General features: G+C 36.0%; 1 protein-coding gene across 2 annotated transcripts in view; it reads left to right on the top strand.

Moving 5' to 3' along the window:
• SWI3B (switch subunit 3) overlaps positions 1-21,861 on the top strand; it is a 69,890-nt gene that overhangs the window by 25,470 nt on the left and 22,559 nt on the right. For both annotated transcript variants that reach the window (XM_089826482.1, XM_089826484.1), the window contains 3 exons: positions 19,093-19,584; positions 19,702-19,868; positions 19,962-20,011. In XM_089826482.1, coding sequence (XP_089682608.1) covers positions 19,093-19,584; positions 19,702-19,868; positions 19,962-20,011 — 709 coding nt within the window. The remainder of the gene's footprint in view (positions 1-19,092; positions 19,585-19,701; positions 19,869-19,961; positions 20,012-21,861) is intronic.

Here is a 21,861-nt window from a genome sequence, read left to right on the forward strand (position 1 = left end):
ATTCATATTAGAAGGGAGTCACGGTCATGAATGGCTGTGACTCCATGCCACGGGGAAATCACAACCATTCATGATTGTGACACCCAACATTCATATAAATATGCTCACTGATGGCTGTGGAAGAGATCAATTAATAACATTGGCATTGTATTTACTTCCAGCAGTCATCGGTTTAATAAGATCAAATATTCTGTTCTTAATTTGGTTATCAATAAAGTCATAGAAATCAGACAAAGTCTGATTTATATTATTAATAAAGTCAGAAATATTAGAAGGCATCAAGAGTGTACATCAATAAGATATTAATAACTCTTCCATAGTTATTCAGATTTAGTTATAAGCGTTCAGATTTATTCTCTAGAAAAGATCCATAATCTTAACAAGGGCTAATTTCTCGAGCTTCACAAACACTGAGGATTGTGGTCATGAGGCTCTTGAAGACAAGAACAATGTTGATGCTTGTAAGTTGTGGTGCTTCCATGGAGAAATGTACAAACACCTACAACTCATTGCCATCAAAAGTTATCAAGCAAGTTCTTAACTCTCAAGATTCTAGTTTCTCAATTCTAGATGATGAATATTGGGTTTATATTATTAATTTTTTTTATTCAAAACACTTAATTCTCAAGTTTCAAAATTGAAAATCTTGATACGTTGCTAGTGCATCATCATCTGAGAGGAATCATAGCCCATACTCTATCCACTCAATTAAACACAATAGACTACACTCCAAAAAGGCGTAAAACTTTGCCTTTGTGCATTTGAACTCGAGGCTCATAACACACAAAGAAAGTACCTTAAAAAGGGTAGGCAAAAGCATTGGGATGTTGAATTAGAGCACGAGGAGTTGGAAGAGTTAATTGCCCACCTTGATGCACTTGTAGTTGTTGATGATGATCACAAGCTACCTAGTGAATATTAGGGCTGCTCTTGATGCTGGCATTGCTAGTATGTCATGACCCCCCCAAATGGAACCCTAATTATAAATGATCAAAACACTAAATAAATATATAATCATAATATAGCACATGATATCATCATTAATCTATCTCATATATATGAATGGTAATTATAATACCATTCGAATATATCATTATCCTAATGGGATAATAGAATAATATTGAATCAATAAAATTACAAAAATGGTTAGGCAATAGCGAACAACCCCTGTAATCACTATACCTTGATTATGCTATGGGACAATTACATTCTCAAGTCATCGAGGAAGGAGTTGACATTCAAGTGGCTGTAATAAATGAATTGATCAAACATATTGAAAATTAATAATAGCATACATACATACATACATAATATTTGTTAACATTTATATTAGTAACTCATTATTATCATACCCAAATATTAAATTCATATCTACACATATTAAACATCTATTTAATTATTAAATGCAAATAACATATACCTAACATTTAAAATAAAATGCAATTCCTCCTTTAGCTGAAGGTCCACCTCAAAGGGATATTGTACCCCTTAAAAACCTATATTTATACCATCGTATAAGGAAATAAGGCAAGGAAGATTGATGAGGAGGATATAGAACATAAAAAAGCAGCCAATAAAGCACAAGGAGTTCGTGTGAATGACCACCATACATGTTTTTAATATATAATATGCAAGAAATTCAAAAGGGAGTTTGGAAGATACAATAATTGACATCAAAAGCTTAATAAAAGAGCATCAGAGAAAATGAAAAGCGTATGAAATAAAGTCACAAAAAGGGCATCATTTAGGACATATACAGAGAGGATAAATAAGCATTTAAAAAGGTTACGAGTATAGAGAGTTGGATGGTGATTTAAAGAACATTAGGTGAGAAATATAGAATTAAGAAAAAATCTAAAAACTAAAACAAAGAGTATTATAAGTATGGGAAGAATATAAAGTAAAATAGGCTTTGTTCTCTTATATGAAATTATCATCTTCGTACATGTTTGTTATTCCAAATAACTTGTATATTCATTAACATTGTGTATTTTTCAATAGAAAGAAATATTAAACATATTTATAACTTATCCTCAATATCCCAAACACTAAGTTGGGAATTAGAAGTGAATAAAGGGTGAATCTCAAGAAGGGTCATTACAAGTGCTATCAAAGCATCCTTCTTGCCATGTTTTGAAAGGTAGTTAATGCCAACTAGTGAAAGGACTCAGAGCATTAGAAAGAGAAAGGAGGAAACTTACCACCACCATGAGCGACCAAATGAGTAATAAATTAAGAGCATTCATGGAACAAACAACTGAAACTACCTCGGCTCTCAATAGAGCAAAATGAAAGAAATGTCCAAGTTCTCATTGAACAAGGTAAGACAAATCGACAATTCCTTGAAGTCATCTACAATATGAGTAAAAAGAGAAGAAATATAAAATAATCAACCCGAGAATAATAATAACCGATCAAGAATACTGGACCCTAGGCCAACAAGATCTCCTCGTTCCTACCAGATGAGGAACAAGATGGAATGAACAACCATCACATGAACAATATTGATGCCATTGTAAATACATACTCCAAAATCAACCCCGAACTTAGGGAGGAAATATCTCTTAAAGACTATTGTGATGCCAAGGTTATCTAATAAAAAGAGGAAAATAACAAAGGAAAATATACTAAAAGAGGAGATATATAAAGTGAGCATTCCCAAATTTGAGGCATTGGGAAGATCTATTGCACGTTCATGGGTACAAATGTTAGACACCTATCTGTCACTAAGCTCTATGACAAAAGAAAACACAATCAAATTTGCAATACTGCATTTAATTGGAGCAACACATGAATGGTGGTACCATGGACTTATCATTTAGGGACATAAGCAAATAAAAAGTTATGATGAATTCACACAAAAACGAATAACAATTTGATCAAACAAACTTGCAATGGTACTTCAAGAGATTATCTCAACTTAAACAAGAAGGGTCAACAGAGGAATTTCCTACTAAGTTTGAGAGATTGGCAACCATGGTACCAAAAGTGTCTTAAGAAAGAATCACCTACTTGTTTGTAGGTGGATTAAAAGAATCAATGAAGGGCACAATGGGCACTGTAGAGTTAACAAGCTTAGAAGAGGCAATGCAGAAGGCATTAAACTTTGATACACAACCAACAAAGGATAGATCCAAGGACTATGCATCAAACAAACATTTTAGGCATTCTAATAAAGTAGGAAATTATAGGAGGGAATTCTAGAAAAAGGACTTATGCTACCATTACAAAGATCCATGGGAGCTTGTCCATAAATGTAGAGGAGAACTCAAAAGACAATTTGATGAATTGAAGAGGAAAAAATTATATTTTTTTGCAAAGAACAATGGGAACCAAGACATATATGTGAAAAAAGGAGCCAAGCTCATAGATTGAGGCTACCCCTAAAAAGGAAATAGAGAAAATGTCAAAAAAGAAATGTAAACATAATCCTAGAGACATTTAAGGGTGTAACGAAGCGGCAAAAGACCAATGGAAATTGGAGGAGCTAGAACTTTAGTAGTGGAAATTAACAATAAAAATATTTTTTTCATAAAAACTTCATGTATTCATATGTAAAAACTTCATGTATTCATATGTATATTTTATGTATAAATACACACTCTTGTTTAAGGAATATGAAATTAGTGGGTAAAAGCCAAGGGAGGGATAAGGTTACCATCTCTATAGGTCACCTTGTTGGATGCCAAAGTTTTGCCATCAAGGCAAAGAGGATCAAGGTCTTGCATTTGGGCTTATAAAGGACAAACCAAAAATCTTATTATATTCCTGAAATGTCCCTTCCTCTGATTTTATATGATATTTCAAACCTCTAATCAGATTTTTAAAATCAAACAACCAATATTTCAAAGATCCACCAATTTCTCAATAAACCCCAAATCGGGTATGCTCGAAATAGTGCCAAAAATTTCACAGCTTCACATATTATTAATAGATCTGAAAACCCACAAATTTGCACTGTTCAACACAAGGGCAAACTCTGCATAAGCTTGCACATGGAATGGCTTCAAACTCCCGTCCTTAGCCTTCTTAGAAACTTACAAACTCTCGTCCTTGGGTCTCCTTCTCCACAGGTTTGACAGCCTTTGAAGAACAACAAGCAATAAGCGAAAATCAAGTTTTGGAATAAGCCCAAAATGCTTCCAAATCCCTTAAAAGAGGGCATGACCCTAACTCACGTCCAAGAGGGGTTAATAAAACATATTTTAATAATAATTTTTATTTATTAGTCCATTGGTTTCCAAAGATTAGCCCCTTTTGCCGAAACTTCACCTTTTTGAGCCTTCCTACCTTAGCAAAGATTATTATTTTTAAAAATTTGAAAAGGGGACATGACAAGTCCTCCCCTCCCAAATATTGCTTGTCCTCAAACAATGAAGGTTGGAATTCTCAAGAATGTGTGCTCCTTCTCAAGTTGCATCCTCCAATGGTAATCTTTTCCATTTGACCAAATGCTCTATGATGCTCCTATTTCTCAATCTTTTCTCTCTTGTATCCAAAATCTCTTTTGGTATTAAAACTAATTTCCCTTCATCATCAAGAGGTAATTTTGTAGATATTGTGGTTTGCTGGCCTAGAATCTTCTTCAGGCAAGATACATAAAAAATATTATGTGTTTTGCTGTTTGGTGGGAGCTCCAATTCATAAGCTACCTCTCCTACCTTCTTGATGATTTTATAAGGCCCATAGAACCTTGGCTTGAGTTTCTCTGCCCCACTCCTCTTCAAGGTGCTTTGCTTATATGGCTACAACCTAATAAATACCAAATCTCCCACCTCAAAAGATCTTTCGGTCCTTTTCCTATCAGCATACAACTTCTGTTGGTTCTGTGCATGTTGTAGATTATCCTTGAGGGACCTTATTATGTCTTGGCTTTACTTGATGAAATCACTTGCTGCAGGTACTCTACTATCTGAAAGTACTAGATCAACAAAGGAAAGGGCATCATAATCATAAAGAGCACGAAAAGGAGGCATACCAATAGACATGTGATGAGATGTATTGTAACAATACTCCCCTAGGTGCAACCATTTCACCCAAGCCTGTTGTTGATTTGAAACATAGTTCTTCAAATATCCCTCTATCCATTTATTAACTATCTCTGTTTGTCCATTTGTGTGAGGGTGATAGCTAGTACTGAGAGTGAGTTCAGTTCCTGCCAAATGAAAGAGCTCCTTCCAAAAAGAGCTGAGGAATCTACTGTCCCGGTCACTGACAATGTTTCTAGGCAAGCCATGTAATCTAAAAATTTTCTTGAAGAACAATTCGGCCACTTGTGATGCCTTGAAATCAGAGGTGATAGGAAAGAAATGTGCATACTTAGTTAGTCTATCTAGCACCACATATATGCAATCCTTACCTTGAACCTTGGGCAACTCAGTGATAAAGTCCATGGAAATACTTTCCCATTTTTGTTCAGGAATAGGAAGTGGTTGCAACAACCCTGTAGGAAAATTTTGCTCACTCTTGCTTTGTTGGCATACCATACATTCCTTAATGTGTTTAAGGACATCCTCCTTCATACCCTTCCATGAAAACCGCTCTCGAATTTGCCTGTATGTTTTGAAGTATCCCTGATGACCAGCCAAAGGTGTGTTATGAAAGGCCCTCAATATCCTCTCCTTAGTTTTTGATTCTGACACTAAGAAGATCCTGTTCTTGTAATAAATCAATTCATCAACAACCTTGTACCTGTTATCATCCACTAACTTATCCAAAATCTTGGTGGCAAAGGAATCTTTAGCATACTCTGAAATTATGGAGACTTTCCAATCAGCAGAGATAGATGTTAAGGAACACAAAGTGGGCTTTCTTGAGAGAGCATCAACAACCACATTATTCTTTCCTTTCATGTATTCAATATCAAAATCATAAACTTGCAATTTGCTTACCCATTTTTGTTGATGATCATTCAAATCCCTTTAGTTCAAGAAGAACCTGAAGCTATTATGGTCTGTCTTTACAATGAATCTCCCACATACCAAATATTGTCTAAACTTATGAAGTGCATGCATGATTGCCAACATTTCCTTATCATAGATGGAGTAACCTTTCTCTAATTGATTTAATTTTCTACTCTCAAATGCTATTGGATGTCCCCTTTGAGTTAGGACAGCCCCTATACCTTCTCCAGAAGCATCACATTCAACAACAAAAGGTAAAGAGAAATCTGGAATTGCAAGCACAGGGCATGAATTCATTACCTCCTTAAGCTTATCAAATGTTTTTTGTGCCTCTTCTGTCCAAACAAAAGCTCCTTTCTTTGTCAAATCAGTCAAGGGGGCAGCAAGCTGAGAAAATCCCTTGGCAAATCTCCTATAGTAGCTACACAACCCAAAGAAACCTCTCAACTGTGTAAGATTAGTGAGTGGAGGCCAATCCAAAATTGCCTAGATTTTTTGTTGATCAACTTGTATTCGTTTAGAACTTATAATATGTCCCAAATATAGGATCTTTGTTAAACCAAACTCACATTTAGATAGCTTAGCATAGAAGGATTGCTGCTCCAAGATTCCGAAAACAGTGTCTGTGTGCTTTAGATGCTCTTCCCATGTTTTACTGTAAATCAAGATATCATCAAAAAATACCAAAACAAATTTTCGAAGATGCTAGCTGAATACTTTATTCATACAAGATTGAAATGTTGCAGGTGCATTAGTGAGGCCAAATGGCATAACAAGAAATTCAAAGTGCCCATAGTGACATCTGAAAGTAGTCTTTTCCACATCTTCACTCCTCATTCGGATTTGATGTTACCCTGATCTTAAGTCAATTTTTGAGAAGTATACAACACCATGTAACTCATCAATGAGTTCATCTATGCGTGGTATGAGATACCTATTTTTTATGGTCTTCTTGTTTAGAGCCCTATAGTCTATACACATTCTCATTGTACCATCCTTTTTCTTGACAAGTACCATAGATGATGCAAATGGACTAGAGCTAGGCCTTATGAATCCCATGTCCAAGAGTTCTTTAATAGTTTTTTCAATTTCTTCCTTATAACCTCTTGGATGGCGGTATGGGGTTGTTATAACTGGTTTGGCACCTTGTTCTAACTCTATAACATGCTCAAAACCTCTATCTGGTGGTAATCTTGGAGGCAAGTCATTGAAAACTATACTATGCTTATCAAGAATATTTTGAATTTCAAAATAGAAATTACTTTGATTCTTTGGAAAGCTTATTGGATGGATTATGACTCTTGCTGCCCATGCTAATTGTCCTCTTTGAAAAGTCCTCTCCATCCTCTTTGCAGAGACAGCCTTAGATGCTCCATTTGGTAAGCCTCTCAATAAGACTTCTTTTCCATTGGAATGAAATTTAAACTCCATAGTTTGATGGTTCATGTAATAGCCTCCAATAGAGTGCAACCATTGAACACCCAATACAAGATCTGTCTCCCCAATTCCAACCACATAGAAGTCATCACATAACTTATAATCTCCTAAGGTTATCTTGAGTTGTTTCACCACTCGTGTGCAAGGCATAGTGAATCCATCAACTACAGTAACATTGAATCCCTCAAAATCTTCTGCTTTAAGCCCTCTTTTCATGACAAATCCCTCATCAATAAACTTGTGAGTTGCCCCACTATCAAGAAGAATTGTCAACCTTTGCCCTGCTAGTACCCCTCGAATTCGAAAGGGATGGTATCTTGGGACTCCTGATAATGCTGCTAAAGTGCCATCCTTGCTGATTTCTTTTTCTTTCTCTCCTTCTTCCTCCTCCTTAGTGTCATGAAATTCCTCATGCTCATCTGAATAAGATTCTGAAGCAACTTCAATATAGTGCACTTGACCTTTCCCCAAACATCTGTGTCCCGGAACCCATGGTTCTCTACAAGTGAAACAAAGCTTTTTCCTTCGTAATTCACTCCTAGTCTTTTCATCTACCTTCTTTTTTGCCACATTTATCACATCTTTTGGTGGTAGTGTTGGAAAAATCTTTTTCTGAAAATTCCCCTTATGTTGCCCAAGATTTGGGGGTTTTTGATTAGTGACTGGTTTCATAGGCACACAAGTTTCAAGTTGCAAGCTTCTTTTGATAGCTTCCTGTAAGGTTGAGGGTGAGAAAGCCTTAACCAAACCCTTAATAGAATCTTCCAAACCATCAAAAAAAAGATAAACAATCCTTTTTTCACTCATATCAGGTACCATAACAGCCGTTTTTTGAAACTCTTCTATGTACTCATTAACTGATTTGGTTTGCTTCAACTTTGACAATTCTTTAAAGTCCTCTTCATCATCTTTGAGGTCAAATCTATCTATCACTCTTTGACTGAAATCATCAAATGTAGTTACCTGATCATGACCTTGAGTAGTCATTCCATGATACCACCAATCATAGGCTGCATCTTCCAAGTGTAGACTTGCAAATTGAACAGCATCACTCTCCTTCATGGGGTTAAGTGTGAAGAAGGTTTGTAATTTTTGTAGCCATGCTCTAGCTGAAATTTTATTTGTTCCATCAAAAGTAGGTGCTGTAAACTTGCTTATTTTATTTTTGAGCTCTCTTCCACTTACGTCATGCTTCCTCCTGTACTCTTTCTTGGGCATCAAAGTGTTCATCATATCCACATATTCTCTAAAAGGAACTGAACTGCGAAAGTCATCATCTAAGCCATTGTAAGTAGCTCTTAATGCAATCAAGTTACCTGTAACCTCTTCCACAGGATTAAGGTCTGGATTTGGTACTGGTGGCTCATCTGTAGGTAGGAAAATAGTTTTTGTTGATTTAGAGGGTGTGGGTTTTAGATTTCTTGGCTCCTCTGAAGTGCTCCTTTTCTCATTAATAGATGCAACTCCTTGTAGTTTTTCTGTCAATATCCGCAAAGCCTCTCTAGTTTCTGCCAAACTATCCATTGTTTGCTTCTGAGTATTTTGGATGTCTTGGAAAAAATTCTTTGCCATCTCATCTTGATCAGCCATACTTTTTCCTTCCTTGGATTTTGTACTTTTACTTTTCACTGGAGGTTTGATCAAAATTTCTTTATTGTTTTCTCGCTGCAAATATCTCTTTTCTCTTTCACTTGGTTGCATGCAAACTTTTACAAACCCTCAGGCTGGCAAGATCATAGCTCTGATACCACTGAAATGTCCCTTCTTCTGATTTTATATGATATTTCAAGCCTCTAATCAGATTTTTAAAATCAAACAACCAATATTTCAAAGATCCACCAATTTCTCAATAAACCCCAAATCAGGTATGCTCGAAATAGTGCCAAAAACTTCACAGCTTCACATATTATTAATAGATCTGAAAATCCACAAATTTGCACTGTTCAACACAAGGGCAAACTCTGCATAAGCTTGCACATGGAATGGCTTCAAACTCCCGTCCTTAGCCTTCTTAGAAACTTACAAACTCTCGTCCTTGGGTCTCCTTCTCCACAGGTTTGACAGCCTTTGAAGAACAACAAGCAATAAGCGAAAATCAAGTTCTGGAATAAGCCCAAAATGCCTCCAAATCCCTTAAAAGAGGGCATAACCCTAACTCACGTCCAAGAGGGGTTAATAAAACATATTTTAATAATAATTTTTATTTATTAGTCCATTGGTTTCCAAATATTAGCCCCTTTTGCCGAAAGTTCACCTTTTTGAGCCTGCCTGCCTTAACAAAGATTATTATTTTTAATTATTTGAAAAGGGGACATGACAATTCCATATATTGTTCTTACAATATGTGGATAAGAAGATTGCCAACAGGGCCAAGAGGGCTAAAGTTTCTTGCTTGGGCCTAGGTTGTCCAACTAAGCAAAATAAAGATTGACATTTAAGAAAACCACCTTGATGGATGCCAAAGTCTTGTCATCAAGGCCAAGTGGGCCAAACTTTTGCTTTTTGGCTTAGGTTGGACAATTAAGAAGAGTAAAATTACCATTTAAGTAGATCCCTTTTATGGATGCCAAAGTGCTGCCATCAAGGCTATGAGGGCCAAAGTTTCTCTCATCGGCTTAGGTTGGATAGCTAAGAAGAGTAAAATTACCATATAAGTAGACCACCTTGATGGATACCAAAGTGTTGCCATCAAGGCCAAGAGGGTCAACGTTTGGCTCGTGGGCTTAGGTTGGACAATTAAGTTGAGTAAGATTACCATCTAAGCAGATCACCTTGATGGATGCCAAATTGCTGCTATCAAGGCCAAGAAGGCTAAAGTTTCTCGGTTGGTCTTAGGTTGGAAAATTAAGAAGAGTAAGATTACCATCTAAGTGGACCACCTTAATGGATTCCAAGGTGTTTCCATCAAGGCCAAGAGGGCCAAAGTTTTGCTCTTGGGCTTAGATTGGGACAAGAAGGTTAAGACTGCTCTTTAAGTAGGCAACCTTGTTGGATTGCCAAAGTGGCGCCGTTGAGGCCAAGGGGACCAATAATTCACTCTTGGGCTTAGATAGGTCGAGGAATATTTACACCATGTCAAACTGATTCTCCATAAGAAACCATGAATCTTTCTAAGTAGACCACCTCATATGCATGGCTAATACCTACCACCAATTGCAAGGGGGGCAAAGTTTTGTTGTTGGGCTTGTGGAATGGCTTGGAGTAGTTTATTATGCCACAACTTTTCTTTGAAATTTATATATACACATAGGTATGTACTAATGGTTACCTTGTGGTTGTAGGGTTCAGAATGAAAAAGTATAACGAAGTAAAATTTTGTAAATTATTTCTCTAACCCCAAAAATGTAAATTATAGGATTATTCAAGGAATTGAACAATGTGTATATTATATGTTTACATCGTGTATGCTTCGTGTCTTTATGCATTCATGTGTCAACTCCTTGTCCTCATGCATTAGATGTATAATTTGTGTATGCTTTGTGTTTTCTTGCATCTCTGTATATATTGATTTTTCATGGTAAGATTTGTATTAATTGTCATTGCTTGAGGACAAGCAATTTAGGGAAGGGCGGATTATCATGAGCCCCCTAAAATGGAACCCCACAATTATAAATGATTAAAACACTAAATAAATATTGAATCACAATGTAACACATGATATCATCATTTATCTATCTCATATATATGAATGGTAATTATTAATGCCATTCCAATATATCATTATCCTAATGTGATAATGTAATCATTGAATAATATCGAGTCAATAAGATTGCACAAAATGGTCAAGCGATAGCAAACAACCCGTGTAATTAGAACACCTTGATTATGCTACAGGACCATTACATTCTCAAGCCATCGAGGAAAGAGTTGACATTGAATGACCGTGATAAATGAACTGCTCAAACATAAGAAAATTGAAAATTAATATTAGCATACATATTATATATATCTATGTACACACACACACACACACACACACACATATATATACATGTATATGTATCTATACATTCATTCACATTTATATTAGTAACTCATTATTATCATACCCAAATATTAATTTTTTATCTAAAAACATTAAACATCCCTTTAATTATTAAATGCAAATAATATATAGATAACATAAAAAATCAAAAGTGGCTCTCCCTTTAGGTTGGGGTCCACCATGAAGGGACGTTGCACCCCATGGAAGCCTATATTAATACCATCAAATGAGAAAATAAGCCAAGGAAGACAGTGGAACATAAAAAGAAACTGATGAGGAGGACATACAACATAAAAAAAAGCAGCCAATAAAGCACAAGGAAATCATGTGAGTTACCACCATACTTGTTATATGATATATTATATGCAAGAAATTCAACAGGGAGTTTGGGAGATACAATAGTTGACATCAAAACCTTAATAAAAGAGCATCGAAGGAAATGAAAAGCACATGAAATAAAGTGACAAAAATGGCATCAAGTAGAACATATAAAGAGAGGATATGAGTAGAGAGAGTTGGGTGGTGATTTAAAGGGGCATCGGGTGAGAAATATAGAAATAAGAAAATTCAAAAAAAATAAAACAAAGAGTATTATTATATGGGAAGAATATAAAGTTAAATAGGCTTTGTTCTCTTAAATGAAATTATCAATCTTCATATATATTAGTTATTGTAGAGAACTTGTATGTTCATTAACCTTGTGTATTTTTGATAGGAAGAAATCCTAAACATATTTATAAGTTATCCTCAATATTCCAAACATTAAGTTGGGAATTAGAGACGAACTTAGGGTGAATGTCAAGAAAGGACATTACATAGCATTGATGCCTGTGGCACTATTTATACATCCAATTTGCCACAATTAGATGATGATATTTGTGTTATGGTAAATTGATGCTATTGTAGTTGTATTAAACAAAGGAGATGAAAGCTCTGTATATAGATTTTTAAAGACGATGTTTCTAAAAAAAAATCGTGAACTAAAGATGAAAATAAAAACTACCTAATAAACTAAAGACTAACTAAGATGACCATTAAAGAAACATTATAATATTCTAATACCCTCCTTTAATGGTCATTGTCCAACTAATGTCTTTTGGTCACAAATTTTTCAAAACTTTTTGCTGCTGCTGAAACCCTCCTTGCATCTGCAAATTGTAAATGACTAAGAAGCCAAAATTCCTCTATAAAAGAACAGAGAAGGGGTGTCCCCTTCTTTAGAATGCTGTGCAACAAGAGACAAGAGCCTGCCACTGACTCTGCCATCGAGATGAGTCTACCACTAATCCTCAAAGACGAACCACAAAAGTTCCATAAAATACCTCTTAACGATTTTTATTTCCAAAAATCGAAAAGAAAATTTTTGGAAAAAAATTCACATCAAAAGAGGCTTGAATTTTCCTTTAAAAATTTGCCAAATTTTATGAAATCTCATCGACCTACTCTAATGCCATTTTATGGTAAATCAATGATGCTCCTTATATATATTTACAAAGACGATGTTTCTAAAAGAAACAATCGTGAATTAAAGAGGAAAATAGAAACTACCTAATAAACTAAAGACTAACTAAGATGACCATTAAAGAAACATTATAATATCTAATAATTTGATCAGTGATGGATGATTGTTAATGTTGACATTATCATTTTTGTACTGAAACATTGATATGGTGTGTGCTGGCATTTTGTTATGTGGTTTGGACTAAAACATGAATATATATTGTGGTCTATTTTACTACATTGCTTTAATATTGGCATAGTGGTGTATGAACTGATTTGCTGCTGCTGCTGCTGCTGTGTGTGTCTATATATTTGAAAAAAACAAGATTTTTCGTACGAACAAGTCTAGAACTATTTGGAAGCCACCAAGAAAAAATAGAACAATTTTCAAACCCTAATCTGAAACAGCAACTTAGGCTGAACCCAGCTGTAGTGAGCTTGTTTAAAATAATCTAGCTGGACTCAAACCCAAATTGGGATTCCAGATTTATTAGGTTTGGCCAGTTTTTTTATGTTGATATACACATCCACACACACACACACATATACATATATGTACAAACAGATATATATATATATATATATATATATATATATATATAGAGAGAGAGAGAGAGAGAGAGAGAGAGAGAGAGAGAGAGAGAGAGAGAGAGATCCAATAGCTTATTCGAGGAGTTTGCACAATTTTGTTTTTGAATCTAAATTGCTTTGTTCCAGCAGTTTTATTCTTTGATTTCATCACAACTTGAGAAAGCAATTTAGTCTCTAACTTATGGTCAAAGATTCATAAAGATGAAGATAAAGATAAAATCTATTAATGTCTAACAAATGACCACAATCGGGTCAAAGGGATTGAAGAGATGCACAAAATACAACCATGAATAGGAACGCCAAACGGTGACCAAAAACAAGGCAACAAAAGAGAGGGACAAACAAGCCGAAACCTCAACAAGCCGAGAAGGGTGGAAGGAGCAAGAGGGAAACCCCACCATGCCAAACAAGATTAAGAAGCTGAAGAGACAAAGAGAAAACCTAGCATAGATGGATAATTCGTAGAAGTGGTAGTGGTAGTGGGGCAGTGTCAACAATATTGCCTTTTGGATGTGTTTCGCATGGGTAGAGGGAGAGGATCTGGATCTATGCAAATAGGATCTCCTGGGTCTCACAAACCGGGTCTAAGAAGGCAAGTCCAAGTGCCTTTTGGTACTATGAATCGTCCTAGGGAAGAAAGAGGTGACGAGCTATCAGATAAAGGGCGCAAGGGGTGCTAAAAAGAGTGGTCTCTCAAGCGAGTAGCCTCTTGAAGATAAAGAGCCACACATCTTTGATTGGTGTACCTAAAGGAGGAGAGGGAATTAGACTCTTTGAAGAAACAATAGAACTCGCCTTTAATCTCATAATAGATAGGACAACAGAAAATAAAGTGCTTCATTTGCTCTGCGTCGTTGAGAGTACAAAGTCGTTAGATCCTCTCACCTTTGTCAAGCAAGTGGTTGGTCTCAACACAAAGATGGATGGAACCAACTCATAAAGAATTTGACTCGCTCAATAGAAGTCCAACCTGACTCCAAAAGAGAAGTCCTCTAAACCACCGAACCTTTGAGAACCATGGATCACACAAGAGTGTCAAGAAGTGTAACCTTGGACAAGATATCTTGGAAGTGACACCCGAAGCACTCTTTGTCAAGAAGAGCAAGCGACCCAAAACCCTTGTGGATACACGGTTGAATAATAAGCCTCCAACTAAAACATGATGAGACAATTTCAATCGCAGAGCCACCAAAGGTTAAGTGAAGATGGGAGGACTTGAGGCAAGTCAAGACCATTACCAAGGTTGTACTGGGTTCACAATCAACCATCTCAAATCACAAAAGGAAGCCAAGCAATTCAACTGTATCTTTAAGTCCTCAGGGGAGGATGCCTAAATAATCACATTGTCTGCGAAAAACAAGGTATGAACCAATACATGGTTTAGAAGGCAACCATTACCCATAAGAAGGTGCTCACAAAGGAAATCCTCAAGCTCGCCAATATAAATCCCAAACAAAGTAGGAGATAGGGGACATCCCCGCTTCACCCTAATGGTGCTACAAATGAACTTGGAGAAGCTAGTGGGAGTTCAAAGACGACTTAGAAACAACTCAAAGTCTCATATTGGCAGTAATAAGTAGGTCTGAGATGTCGATGTCCTGAAGTCTTTGAAAAAGTGGCCACCAAGGCACTATTGAAATATCTAGGATCATTTTTCTGCAAATGTAATAACATTGCCATTGTTATTGGTATGTTCCAAATGCAAATTTGAAGACTTATAAATATGAGAGGAGACATGTCTCTTCATTGGTTAATCATCATTAGATAATAATAATATATTAACAATAATATAAATAACCACATATATATAATATAAAGAACCATGGAGGTGTCTCGCATGGGTATAATATAATATAATATATATACAAGAGTTTTTGTCTAAATGATGATTTACAATCAACAATGTATCTCATGACCGAATCAATCCCACTGAAGCTACAAACTTAATAGGGATTGTGTCAAAGGCTTTGCAGAATTCAGCAAAGCAAAAATAGACCTTTGAGAAACGAAACCGAGCCTCAATGATAGTATGAAGAGTCAAGATGTGGTCCATAGTCTAATAATCTTGGTTGAAGCCCGCTTGCTACCTGGCACTAGCCCGGTGTTGATCAAGCTCTCTAGAAAGAAGGATATTAAGAACCATAACATACAACTGTGGGAAAGTATGGCAGGTAATAATAGTTCTATAGTTACAAGAGTTGAAAGTTGGACCCGCCTTATGGATTAGATGGATAATATGGTGGGGCCGGGAGGGAGGGAAGCTCAAACAAATTCTCCAGTTGAAGATCTTAAAGAGATGGGAACAAAGAATGGTGACACTATGCTTTAAGAGTTCAGTTTGAGAACCCTCCTCATTAGCGACCTTGCTATTACTCATGTTTTTGATAGCCTACAAAACAGTCAAACAAGTGAAAAGATGGCACATGGAAGGGGGGGATGGACTGGACAAGAGGCTGGCTTGCAATATCATACAAAGTGGAGACATGGAAAATAAGGTGCTTTGCACGAGCCCAGGGGGGAGGGTGGAGTGATTAGGAAATAGAGTACGCTAGAACAACTTGGGAGAATGGAAGTGGGAGGAGCAAAGAGCAAATTTGTGCTGGGAAATGAAAAGGTGTTTCTTTCAATAGAGGAGGCAATAGAACAACCGTAAGAAGGGAAAGGATGGGTGATGGTGGGTGAAGGTCATGGCAAAGGTGATAGTGAAAGGCTTACAATCCTCATCATACCAGCGGTTCATGGTACAAGGACACCTATGCTTGGAAGGGGAGCACAAACAAGGGAGTAGGGGAGTAGATTTGTGGAAAGAAGCCATCCAAGGTGAGTAGCAAAGAACTCAAGATCACCATCCTCAAAGTGGAGTAGGGTGCGGGGAGGGGGGAAACAAAAGGGGAAGAGGAAATGAGGAGATGATGGGGGGGGGGGGGGGAGGAGTTGGCACAATAGATGGAAAGGCAAACAAGAGAGTGATCAAGCAGAGGGAGAGGGGTGATGGAGAATTGATAGATGGACGGGGCGGGCAACTAAGAGGAGATAACATAATCTATGACATTGGCCCCACCATAATGAGGTCTACAAGTGAAAGCATGGGATCTCAGAAAGCAGTGAACACCATTATAGATCACAAGGGTGGAGTACACACAAATCTAAAGATGTTTGCCGTACTTGGTGAGCTGGCCGATGAAGTCAACGTAGGATCTATGTAGGCTTGACAAGTCAATAGTAGTATCCTCAGTGCAAAAAGAATCTCTAGCTCTATTACGAAGGGGGGTGTGCCTAGTCTGAGTATAGGCACTAAAATCCCCGTGAATGAGAATGCCCCCATCAGTCGAAAACTTCGAGATGTTGCCGAAAAGAACATTTGTAGGGGTCACTATCAATGCCATTCATAACAACATAGGGAGAGGAAGCCAACATGAAGTAGCGAATTGCGATAAAAGGATCCTTGAGATGACGGGTAGTGTGTCAAATACGAATCCACATGAATCTAGCCCAAGTATTAGAGCAGAGCACTAAAACCTGACTTTAGATACTATCCATGTCTAGGTTAACCCACACCTCTGAAACCACAAATACCACTAGGGAATCTAGTCTCCTTTGACACACAGATAACCACCGGTACCCAAAAATGCCTGGAATGGGGCAAACAAGGCTCTCATGAGTCTTAGGAAGGTGAGGAATTTTTGAAGATCTAAAGGCATCAAGCAACAGACCAAGGGAAGACCAAAAGGAACCATTCCTGTCCCAACGATTAATCATAAGGTCAAAAACCAAAGAGCCCCCTGACATCCTTAGGTTGCACAAATGTCATTTAGTAGCCTCGGGATGATTCTTTGACAATCGGGTGGTAAATATTCCTTGAGGACAACCTTTAGATTGTGAATAACAACCCATTTACCTTTTTTTCCTAGCTTCATCGACAAGAATCCTAGGATATATGTTAAATTGCATTTTTTCCCATTATGTCAGGTGGTATGAAAACAACGACGGAAGTTACTTTGTAACATTTCACCATGCTTATTTAGATTGTCATGTATGGGGAGTTTTCATATTGGAAAGATATTTATTCCATCTCTTTGCAAATGCATGGTAGACAAATACCCATGAAATATGAAATGCAAATGGTGAAATTTAAATACAAATGATGAAACTAAGAAATACAAATGAAGAATTTTTTGAATATCTATGAAGAAATTGATAAGATTGTATGTATGGCCAACCAAAGAAGCAATAATCTTAAAAAATCAAGATTATATTTGATTAATTGCAGATTAGGGTCTTCTTAAATGCATTCTAGCCAAATAAACATGAAATACAAATGATGGAATTAAAATATAAACAATGAAAGTAAGAAATGTAGGTGAAGGAATTCTTGAATATCGATTAAAAAATTTGACAAGATTGTTAAGTATGACCAACCAAAGAAGTAATAATTATAAAAATTCGAGATTTTATATGATTAATTACGGATCAAGAATGTGGATGATTTTTTCCCTAATTTGATCACGATTCACAAAAACATAGTTGGCCGGATTGTCAACAACTTTTTGCATTAAAATTGCCTAAAAGTTGCCTAAAAGTTGCCAATAAAACTCGAAAAACAATGTTAAAAGGTGCTGTAAAAAACCCGTGAAAAAACACTCTTGAAACCCTACAATGTGTGAAAGGAAAACCCGCTTCAGAAGATCGAGACATAAAAATCTGTGAGATACAGTCCAGCTGCAAGCCATATATTATGTGAGATGTAGTTAAGCACCATTATAAATCTGCATTGGATAATTTAGTCACAAATGTGTTTAAATTTTTAGTATATATAAAAGTAAAAAATATAATATTGTTTAGTTTCAATATGAACAAATTTAATTATTTAAATAAAATTTTGAACTTATTAAGATTATGAATTTATTATAATTTACTTAGATTTTTAAAGTTTTTATTTACTATATATTAAAATAAAAAAAACTAAATATTTAAACTCCATTTGAAATTTATTGATCATATATTATATTTTTAAATCTGATTTAAATTTTTTTTTTCTTGCTGGTTTTTCCCTCCAAGAGATTTTTGTTGCTGTGCCAACTACCAAAATTAGGAAGTATACAAATCATTTTGCAATAAGTTTCACATGGACAGAATATACTTTCCAGGAAGCCGTAGATAGTATGACACGTTGAGTTCCTTTAGGACAAATCCATATCCAAAAATCTGCAGTTATTCACACATTTCATTCTTTATGATGTAGTTTCTAGGAAGATGGTTCACATGCATTTTAAATGCTGTCTGTTACCATAGAAAGATTATGGGTTTATTTCTAGATGATCTTTCACATGCGTTCTTTGTCATTGCATCCATTTTCACAGGGGCGTGGTTTAAAATACCGTACTTTACAAATTTGAACCTTCTAATGGATTGGTTTTAGATCACACTACTTGGCTTCAATTTGGTTTAACTACTTCCTATAGGATTGGTCTTGTACTTTTTATGGTTCTCAATCTTATTAGCTAAATGCATGATTGTGTGTATGTCTACTTGGCACCAAATTCATGGCTACTGTGGAATGGAAATAAAAATTAAGCATGTGCGAATTTTTCTGACATGCCACAATTAAAGAGAATTCAACCGTTACTATATCTTGGAAATTCTATTTTTTTTGCTGACTTGACTCTTCTGTGGCAGGCAGATTTTGTCCTTTGTCCAAAGTGCTATGCAACTGGAAACTACGGGCCTGAATTGTCTGCTGCTGATTTCAAACGAGTTGAGATAAAAGAAGAATCAAATCAATATAAAGGTGTTCAATGGACAGATCAAGAGACATTACTTCTTCTGGAAGGTATAATGCATTATAACGATGACTGGAAACGTGTTGCGCAACATGTTGGTACAAAGAGCGAGGCTGATTGTGTCACTAGATTCATACAGCTTCCATTTGGAGAAGAGTTTATGGGTGATTATGGCAAGGAATCCAGTGATAGAGTATCTAGTTACGCTAGTGGGGAAAGTATAACAATCAAACACTTTTCCAGTCCCAAAGACACTAGCATGCACGAACACAAGGATGACAATACCTATGATGACATGCAATCTACAGATGATGATGTATCATGCCCTCCCTTTAAACGGAGGCATCTCACCCCATTTGCTGATGCCAGTAATCCAATAATGGCTCAGGTTAGGAAGATATTTCATCTAGCTTATATTGCCAGGCTCGAGCACTCAATTAGCTGTGTTTCTTATCAAAATAATTTTTGAATTACACTGAGCTTGGCCTTTTTCCAAATATATTAGGTAGCCTTTTTGTCTGCGATGGCTGGCTCCCATGTTGCAGAAGCTGCAGCAAGTGCAGCAGTTGCAACTTTATGTGCAGATGATCTTTTCGTGAGCCAGATTACAAGTTCTGATTTGTCAATATCTTCAAATCAGAAAAATAGCATTGCAGCAAGCATGCATGGAGGGTAAGTATTACCTTTGTATTTTTGATGTTATAATAGAAAATATAAATTACATTCGTTTATTGGTTTGCCCTGAAAAAATGTACAATTTTGCAGGTCGGAGAGGGATATCAAAATGGAGGATGGCAAGAAGGAAATTCATGAAGGTTGTGCTTGCAATTTATTTGTGTCTGTCTTGATTTGCTATTGAATGTGTCAAATGATGATCTAGTCATTTAATTTTGTGTTCTGAGAATATTATTGATGCAACAAACTTAATTTTTTCCATGCAGAAAGAAATTGTTTATAACACCAAGGTTGTTTGTCGTAGCAAGTCTCTTCACGACCTTGATATCTTAAACAATCCATGAGACATTTACGGACCCATATCAAATTTGATTAATTGACAATATTGGAAGGAATTAAGTAAGCTATATTAATGCTTCACAATGTGCTGTTTTTTTTTATACCCTCACTTGACCTTATCTCAATTGGCCATGGGAATATCAGCTTCATATTATCGAATGAGATGCTTTACATTAAACTTCAAAGAATTTAATTCTGTCAATATGAAATAAAATTAACACGCAGGTAGTGCAAACTTATCAAATGAAATCCACACACAATATGGTTGTCATTTATTCAAATTCTCTTTTACTAATAAAACAATTGTCTCTCAAATGGTTTAAAAAAATTAATGTGCTACCATGTACAATTCAGTTTTTAAAGTTTTTATGTAGCAATTTTACTTCTAATAATATAACTTGTCTTAAAAGGTCCAAATGTGTTGCTATACAAGTCATTTCAATCCAGAGGTATTTTTTTTGTTGGATTGTCCATTTGCCACAAATGCTTATCCACTTCACTGAATGATACCACTACAGGCTCACACCCCCCAGCTCACATTATAGAACACTCCTTAATATAACAGCCAATTTAATAAATGAGTTTTCACATGGTAGCTAAAAATACTTTAGGGATTGACTTTGGAGACCCAAATTTTAATTGAAATTCATTTAATCAGGAAACTAAAAATGCCGAGAATTTAATAAGAATTATAAAATAGCAGAATAATGTCTTCAATATTAATATAATCTAAATGATGGAAGAAATGCATTTTCACCGACCAGTGTAGCCCAGAAAACCTTTTATGTTTTTGTTTTTAAAACTAGAGTGGGAGTTATGGAATTGAGAGACAGCTGTACTTTGGATGATGTGTGGTGGGTTGAGGAGCAGAGACTCATCACCAACGCCCAAATTAAAACACTTGTCGCCACAGCCATAATGACCTTTAATGCACATGCTCTATTGTTGTAATATTATTGCTCTTAAGTTTTAAGGAAGCTCCGAACCTTCAAAAACTTGGGTGTTGAGGCCATAAAGCAGTAGGTCCTGAGTGAGGCTGGAATAGATGTTTACTGAAGAATGAGCGTCCTTGAGTGTGCCGTAACCAATCCAGTGTTCTATTACTTTTAAAATAATTAAAAAAAAGAGAGTATTTTATAGGTAAATTGGAAAACTTGAAACTATAGTTAATTTTTTATTAAAACAACCCTAACAATCATGTCTGCATCAGAATTGAGAGGGAGATGGTGGTTTTATGCTGTTTCCACTTCAAATTGATTGAATCAGAGATCTGCAGCAAGGGTAGAGTTCACAAATATGAAGCAATCTCAGGTGTTGACTCAAGGATTCCTCGTTTTATAGGGAAGGGATCTGTACCCGGGCCCAATCTAGCAATTGGGCAAGAGGCATCCACATTATAGTTTTTTCAGAGAAAAAATTGACAGCTTCAGGAATTGTGTTAGCAGTTGGAGGAAAAAAATAGTTACTCGATCTGAACTCGATTTCTGATTGAGCTGAGCAGGGAATTATGAAAGTAAATTATGATTTATTAATTTTTTTTGCTTATATAATCAAGTTATGACTTAAAATTTTGAAAATTAAAAAATGCCCCATAAGTTTATAGATAGGTTTTACGGCATTGTATTAGCTAAATCAAAATAACAAGTTGGGT

This window comes from Cupressus sempervirens, chromosome 4 (genome assembly GCF_028749045.1).
Source record: "Cupressus sempervirens isolate cs-2001-9-10 chromosome 4, ASM2874904v1, whole genome shotgun sequence".
NCBI lineage: Eukaryota > Viridiplantae > Streptophyta > Pinopsida > Cupressales > Cupressaceae > Cupressus > Cupressus sempervirens.